General features: G+C 46.5%; 1 protein-coding gene across 2 annotated transcripts in view; it reads left to right on the top strand.

Annotated features, from left to right (window-relative positions):
* Positions 1-8,465, top strand: part of TCF4 (transcription factor 4) — a 39,459-nt gene that overhangs the window by 2,899 nt on the left and 28,095 nt on the right. For both annotated transcript variants that reach the window (XM_031064434.1, XM_014310807.2), the window contains exon 3: positions 659-731. In XM_031064434.1, the coding sequence (XP_030920294.1) occupies positions 659-731 (73 nt within the window). The remainder of the gene's footprint in view (positions 1-658; positions 732-8,465) is intronic.

Below are 8,465 nucleotides of genomic sequence, written 5' to 3'. Positions count from 1 at the left end.
TCTGCAGCCCCCTCTCTGCTTGTTGGTGCACTTTTCCCATTTGTTCCTTGGCTTTTTGCAGGCTCTGACTCAGGGAAGGTGCGTATTATCCACTAGACACGTCGGAGAAGGGAGAAACCAATTAGGGTCGAAATAAATGCTGGGAAGAGAGAGAGAGGAGTGCGAGAGGGAGGGAGAGGGGGCGAGGAGCGAGCCTGGCTTCCAATTGCTCGGTGGGAGAGACGGAATGAGAATTTAGGGCAGGTGGCACTTTGCATTATTATTATTTGGGTTCCCACATGCCAGGCAAATCCTGGAGCGGGATGGAAATGGACGTTGCTACGTTGATGACCAAGGTTGCGACCCATCCCAACTTTTTTCGCGCTTTCGCATCCCAGATTTTGTCGGCGCTTCCCAGGCTGGAAAACGCTGCTGGGCTCAAAGGCTCCGGCAAGGGCAGATTGTTTGGGAAGCTAATGAGCCTGAGAAAAGCGGGATGCTGGTGCCGAGGGGCGCTGGGGGATGCGAGCAATCCGGAATCAGCCTTCGCAGGGCTGTGGGGGCTGACGGTTCGGGGAAGAGAAACTCCTAAGGAATGTGCCAGCAACTTTGCACTGCCAGTGGACTCGGCAATTGCTTGTTTTGCACTAGTAATGCTTCTTTGTTTGTTTTTTTTTAGATGTTTTCACCTCCTGTGAGCAGCGGGAAAAATGGACCAACTTCCTTGGCAAGTGGACATTTTACTGGCTCAAGTATGTACCGGTTTTTGTTCCATCCGTAGTGCAAATGTTGGGATTTATTTATCCATAGGCATTACCTTTGTCGTGGTGCTTTAATCTCTCGTGGGGAGCAGATTCGTTCGGATTGCAGCGGAATTATTCCTAAGCGCCGGTTATTCTTATTCTGATTTTTATTATTATTATTATTATTATTATTATTGTTATTATTTCCACAAGCCTGGGAGGTTTTTAGAGCGTCGCCACACATTTGTGATTTTTTAAAAACCCCTGGACTTCGCCTCTGTTTAATCATTGCTTAAAATTGTTCTCGTTTTGCAGTAGATTTATCTTTTTCTTTTAGTGATTTGAGCCCTGGAGAATTTTTTATTTCCAATTCCAAAGCCTCTCTTTGTCTGTCGGGGATGATAGTCAAAACCTCTTGTGTGCAAATTAATTTTGTGCTTTAGAATTGGAGCAGAATTGAAGGCTGTTGCGGTTAAATAAATAAAACAAGTATCCGAGAATAAACACCAGGAAAAAAAAGTCTTTAGGATTAGAGAGGGCTGTTTGCTGATGGAATATTTTTGGGGAATTCAATTATTCAAGTGACTTTCTCTTGCTGCTTAAAGGCAGGGAATTTTGGTTTTAGACACGAGAGTGTTTTGGAAGACTTTGCTGAAATTGAGGTGGCAGATTTGTTCCTGTGGCTGTGGCAGGGCTGATGGGCATCTCCCGCGCTCCCTAAAAGCAGCAGTGGGATGACAAAAGCGGCCTCGGAGCTCTCTGCAGTACACCATGTGTGGACAATAATTGTCTGGCAACTCAAGTTTCTAGAGAGGCTTTTATGTGCCTGACAAACGAGAGCTCCCAAAGATCCCCAGAGCACGTTGCCTTGCTCTGGGATGCAGCTGCTTTGCCGTGCCTCCGCGTACAGGTAGGGAGTTGCGGGCTTTGGATTCCCAGACAATTCCACATGCCAGCACACTGCGTAGGGAATTTGGGCAAGGCTTCCCTGAAATTCCCAGAGAAGCCTCTCCTTGCAGAGAGTTTCATACCTGGTATCTGCAGCTTTGCTCATTTCAGGACTCCTCTTTATTCAGTGTTTTATTAAATGCGCTGGGGCATCGTTTAGGTTTTTATTTCCAGAGAGGGATTTCGGCTTGGAAGTTCGGTCTGGCTTTCTTCAGATCGATCTCCACCTAAACTCCCTTTTTGTGTCTTTTATTCTATTTCGGCTTTCAAAATTACAACCTGGATTTGTTTCATCTTCCCAAACTTGCTTAGATTGTGAGCTAGCAACTTGGAGAATTTTGCTGTTGGGCTGGGATAACTTTCCAAACATGAGCTATAGGTTTGAATCCCAGTTTTTGTCCTTTTCTGCCATAATTTTGGAAGTGATGAGGCCGGATCTAGAATCTCCACTCTATTTGTTTTCACTGGAGAGGAGCGCGGAGTGGTTGTGCCAGACAAATCAATTTGTCATGCTCAGAGCCCAGTCCATGCAGCAACCACCACTTGGGCTGACAGCAAATGACTCCAGAGTTCTATTTAATAATTCCTCCTGAACTTCATCTCCGGAGTCATTTGGATCAGGAGGACAAATCGGAGCAGGGAGTGATTAAATTGTGTTTAAGAATCGAAAGAATCAGAGGAATTTTGGTAGCCAGGAGGATGATTTAACGAGCTGCAGGAAGTTAGGAATAAAGAGATAAAAACCACTTAAAACAACACCTGAGCTGTGCCACGGACAGAATTCCCAGAGAATTCCCCGGTGCGCCCGTGGCTGGTGCCGGAGGATGCAGGAGAAGCTTGGTGGAGCGGCGGTGGCTGCGTGCACAATGGCAGCAAAGGGTGGTTCTGGAAAGGAACATCGAGGCAATTGCCCACTTGCACTATCTACTGCTTGCTCATTAAACAGGGAATTTTTTAAAAAAAGTTGGGGGTTCATTCCCTCCGCTGCAGGGCAGAGGGCGGATTTGTGGCCTTGAGGATGGACTTGGTGGCTATTGTTTGTCAATAGGAGCTGGGAAATTGGGAAATTGGGATTGGAGCTGAGAATAAATACCTGGATGCTGCTCCCGTGGCAGGATTAAAGGCAGCTCCATGAATAATAGCGGACACAGGCTGTTCTTGTAATTATGCAGATTGCTAACGGGGAATTGCTGCCTGACTCCTGCTTTTCCTTCTGGAAGTTCTCCCTCTGAAGTTTGAGCTGACCTTTAAATATTCCTCCTTAAAACCAGATTGATGGAGATTGTCTGCATTAAGCCCAAAGTTCTCTTCCAGAGGGGAGAAAAACGGAGATTAAAATAAAAACCAGGCGCCTCAAAGTAATCCCAAGCAGGGAAGTGAAACTAAGTGGACTTTAGGAAGTGTGGGAATAATTCCTGCTTAAAGTCATGCCCGTGGCTTTTTGCTCAGCTAATCCGTGATGCCGTGTTGTGATTTGCGACGTGCGAGGGAAAAGAAAGTAAAGCCCCGTTCCCTTTGAATGTTGAATTCCACAAACATGGCTTCTCCCCATGTTCCAAAGCGGGGAGGGCTGCGAGGGAGAAAGGAATGTAACCTGAGCTCCAGCCGTGACATTCCCAGGGAGCATTTTTCACATGAAAGGCTTTTGTCAGCCCAGGAAAGGAGCAGGAGTTTGTGTTTGATGTTTGCAGGTGTTCGGCACAGGGCACTGGAGCAAGGCTGGAGCCTCTGACCTGCGCTGGCAGAACTGGGGGAGACTGGAGGCGTTGGGAAGCAAACTCCCCTGGAGTTGCCTCCAATTTAGATCGTATTTGGAAAGTGATTTAATAGCTGTTACTTCAATTGAACAATGCACATTCATTGGGGCTGAAGTGGGGGGTTGCTTTTTATTTTTCCTGCTTTGTTTGCCCTTTTTTTAGGACGGTTGCCAAAAAAAATTCATTTTCTCACATCTACTAAAATTTTGGGAGGAGTTTGCAATGGCTTCCATAGTAAATTTATCTGAAATTGATCCTCGTTTTAGTGTGAGGCACTATAAAATGTAGAGATGATCGCTGGGGATCGGATTTGGAAGGAGCTTTTCCCCCAAGAATTCCCCGGGTCTGTCACATTTGACATATTTCGGTTTTTTATCTGTTAATCAAAGCCCACATCTTCCTGATTCCGTTCAATTTCTGCTCCTTCTATTTAAAGGCTGGAATTTTACCTCCGTTTGGGAGCATCTGTTCTGGATTGCCCACTCTGTAGCGGTTTGAATAGCGTGTGGGTGGGAGCAGAATCACAGGAAAGCGGAATTTTTATCATTGGCCATTCCCGTGGCCCAGAAAAAAGGGAAAAAATCTCCAATCTTTGCCTGACCAAATCAAGCAAAGTCTCTTTAAAGGATTTAAATCCTCGCTTTTCATTTTGCCATTAGTTTGATTAGGGCTTGGCCTGCATTAGAGCAACAAATTAATACATCTCTAACGAGGGAATCGCAAATCCAGCGCAGTTTAACTTCCTCGGTTTTTTATTCGGTGAGGAAATGATAACGAATACTGTGGGGTTTTTGTAAGTACAGTCTGGGTTTGGAGTGTGGCCTGGTGGGAAGGCTGCAGGATTTTGTTCTTATTGTTTGATCATCCAAAAACTGGAATTAGGAAGATGTTTGGGAGCTGCCCAGGTGAGGCACACCTGGGATGCCTGCACGGATCCCGCTGCTCTCAGTAGGAACGTGCCAGGGAGGATTCGGGAAACCAGGGCTCTGCTTGGGGCTTATCGTGGAGAAATATCATTCCAAAGAATAAAAAAGAGGGAAAAACCCCTCTAAAGGAGATTTTGGGGTAAAAAGCTGCTTTTAAAAAGGAAGCTGCTGCGGTTCCATGGGCGGCTCCCATTTTTCACGGGATGTTCCAGAAAAGAGGGAGAAGGATGCTGGAGTTTGGGTGTTGGCTCTGCGTGCGTCTCCTCACATTCCCACTTTTGCCAGGCAGAATTCCAGGGCTCTGGAATTCTAGTCCCTATTTTCCAAGGCTAATATTTCAGAAATTCAGATATTTCAGTCTGGGAGCTGTCGTGGTAATTAAACAGATAAACCCAGCTCACTCATTCCCCTTGGATAATGGAGATGGAGATTTTCAGGTGCTTTCTGTCATCCTCTTTCCACGCTACCTTAAATATATTTAATAATTCAGAATTCCCCATCGCAGCGGCTCAAGCCAAATGTCACTCGGTGCGGGGACGCTCTGCCTGTCCTTGCCAAGTTTAGCAGGAGCAGGAAAGATGCCTCATTCCTGGGAACACCAAATTTTCATCTTTCACCACTTATTTTTGCAAAAAGAAAGCCATTGAATTTTTTTTGAGGTTTAGCAGGAACAGGAATGATGGCTCCCATTATTCCCTGGATCTCAGGGATCTGGGAACAAAGTGGATCTGTTAAACCAGGGAACTTAGGCCTGGCTCCGAGTTCAGGGAAAAAAAAATCCATGTGAGGTACAATTTGGGTTCTTCCCATTGGATTTGTATTTGTGCCACTCCCAAATTCTTATGGATTTTTGTCAGAATTCCCACAGAATTCTGTGGCCTGAATTGCCAAAGAACGTGAAATAGGCACAAATAATGCCGGGAATACCAAATTTTCATCTTTCACTGCTTTTATTTTTTTTTCTACTGCAAAAAGAAAGCGATTGAATTTTTTTGAAGCTTAGCAGGAAGAGGAATGATGGCTCCCATTATTCCCTGGATCTCAGGGAACAAATTGTGGCCTGAATTCCCAAAGAATGGGAAATAGGCACAAATAATCCCGGGAACACCAAATTTTCATCTTTCACTACTCATTTTTTTGCCACTGCAAAAATAAAGTGATTGAATTTTTTTCAGGTTTAACAGGAGCAGGAGTGATGGCTCCCATTATTCCCTGGATCTCAGGGATCTGGGAACAAAGTGAATCCAAATCCAAAATGTGGATTTTTGTCAGAGGCAAAAGTGGCTTCCACAGCCACGAAATAGGCACAAATAATCCCGGGAACACCAAATTTTCATCTTTCACTACTTTTTTTTTTTTTGCTACTGCAAAAAGAAAGTGATTGAATTTTTTTATCTCCCTCCCACGATTTAAAGAGAATTTGGGCATTATTTGGGTATTTTTCTTATGCAGGAAGTCAAAGGATTTAAGCCTGCTAAGTCAAAGGATCCAAGCCCCTGCTTTGGGATCGCAGTTGAAGTTTTTTTTATAGGATCAGCAAATCTCTTTGCAGAATTGTAACAGGGAATAACTTAAATAGCACAGGAACAACTAAAAAATGCACATCTAGAACGGAATTCAGTTATGGAAGCTTGTGCTGTTAATTGCTGAAATCTCTCTGGAATCTTGGAGCACTAAAAGCTGTCCTATAAACAGTTTTGCTTTGAGCTTTAAATGATTCCTTTAGCTTTTTTTTTCCCTTCATCTGCTCTGATAAACAAAGTCATTTTGGAAGCTTTACAGCTCAAACATTTACTCCTCGTGGTAAACTTCTCGTAGCTGGAAATTTGGGGCTCTGCAAATGGCAGGAAAAAGGGAAGACCCACTGACCTGTGGTTTACACGCTGGGATTTAAATCAGCCCCCATCAGCCAACAACAGCTCTGCAATTTTATAAGGAGCAGTTATCAGGCTTAAAGGTCTTTTCCCCAAATATTCCCAGATACCAGGGTGGTGGACATCAGGGAGAAAAGCTGGAATAACCTGGGAATGTTTCAGATGATGTAGCACAGAAAATGAATATACATGGAATAGGATGTGCCATCTGCCAGTGGCTACTCCGAGGAGTTGCTGCTGCACCGGCTTCATCCCGCTCCCTGCAATAATTGAATTTGCCCTTATTTATCGGGAAAAGGCGATGCCAAATTTCCTCCCGCAGCTGATGCCGCCCCTCAGTCGGTGCCATTGACATGTGGAGGGGCCTGGACCGATTTTTGGTTGTCTGGGAGGTGCCCTGTGCCCAAAATGCAGCTCTGTGTCCTTCGCAGGTTTCCAGCCTGGAAATTCGGGCACAAATTTTCATCTCAGAGCTGTTTGCAGGGCAAACATCCTGGCAAAGCAGAGAAATGGCCAAAATTCTTAATTAATGCCCAAATCCTTAATTAATTTTTAATTTTTCATAAAAAAGGCTGCTGTGGAATTTCTTTTCCTAGCAAACTCTATTAGGAAAAGCCTGGAGAAAGGTTGGAGAGTCTATTCCTTCCTCCATGGTAAATGCTGTGCAGTGGAGCTTCATCCAGCTAGGGGGATGGAAAAATGGGATCATCTGGGTGCATTGTTGGTGTGAGAGCTTTGTGGCAATCGCCACATCCTTCAAGACTACTCCTGCTAGTAATGGCAGTAGTAGCTGTGTCCCATTGTTGTCTGTGCTGGTGTAACCGGCGCTGCCCGACTGCGGGTCTGGCCGATGCTCTCAGGCATTGGGCACGCTCGGGTTCTCTCCCGTGTGCTTTACCCAGGGTTTACTCCGGCTGTATTTGTGGCACAGCAGTGACCCTGGCACCGCAGGAACAGAGGAGCCAGGCTCCCGGGAGAGGGGAAGCGGCGACGGCAGGTGCCATGCAGGATGCAGGCGCCATTGAAATGCGGGCACAAATTTTCATCTCAGAGCTGTTTGCAGGGAAAACTTCCTGGCAAAGCAGAGGGTCAGAATGCCCAAAGAAATTCGTAATTAACTTTTAGATTTTCTTTTAAAGGCTGCTGTGGAATTTCTTTTCCTAGCAAAGAGGTTGGGGTGTCGATTCCTTCCTCCATGGTAAATGCTATGCAGTGGAGCTTCATCCAGCCAGGGGGATGGAAAAATGGAATAATTTGGGTGGATTCTGGGTGCATTGTTGGTGTGAGAGCTTTGTGGCAATCGCCACATCCTTCAAGACTACTCCTGCTAGTAATGGCAGTAGTAGCTGCATCCCATTGTTGTCTGCGCTGGTGTGCATCCAGTTTGGAACCGGCGCTGCCCGACTGCGGGTCTGGCCGATGCTCTCAGGCATTGGGCACGCTCGGGTTCTCTCCCGTGTGCTTTACCCAGGGTTTACTCCGGCTTTATTTGTGGCACAGCAGTGACCCTGGCACCGCAGGAACAGAGGAGCCAGGCTCCCGGGAGAGGGGAAGCGGCGACGGCAGGTGCCATGCAGGATGCAGGCGCCATTCCTGGCAGCATTCCCGGCCTTCCTGCCCTGTGCCCAGCTTCCCAATGGCAGAGCAGGGCACTGCTGGGTGGGTGTGTGTGGGTGGGAATGGACAGGCTCCTTCTTTGTCATGGGTGTGCGTGCCACCCTGCTTTGTCATGTGTGGCAGTCTGCCCTGTCACATGTGTGCATGGCTTCTGCGCTATCCTGTGTGCGTGTGTGTGTGTGTGTGACACCCCGCTTTGTCATGTGTGTGTGTGTGCACTCCCCTTAGGCACATGGATGGGTCTGGATAGACATCTGCTTTGTCACACGCGTACGTCCCTTTGTCATGGGTTTGCATCGCTTAGTCACGTGTGTGTTACCTACTCCGTGCTATATGTGCGTGTGTATCCTCTGCGCGGTGTGTGTATCCTCCATCCTATATGTGTGTGTGTGTATCCTCCATGCTGTGTGTGCGTGTGTATGCTCCATGCTGTGTGTGTGTGTATCCTCCATCCTATACATGTGTGTATCCTCCATCCTATATGTGTGTGTGTATCCTCCATGCTGTGTGTGCGTGTGTATGCTCCATGCTGTGTGTGTGTGTGTATCCTCCATGCTGTGTGTGCGTGTGTATCCTCCAAGCTATATGTGCGTGTGTATCCTCCATCCTATACATGTGTGT

Source organism: Geospiza fortis, unplaced genomic scaffold, assembly GCF_000277835.1.
Source record: "Geospiza fortis unplaced genomic scaffold, GeoFor_1.0 scaffold143, whole genome shotgun sequence".
Taxonomy (NCBI): domain Eukaryota; kingdom Metazoa; phylum Chordata; class Aves; order Passeriformes; family Thraupidae; genus Geospiza; species Geospiza fortis.
This window is presented reverse-complemented; position numbering and strand designations above follow the sequence as displayed.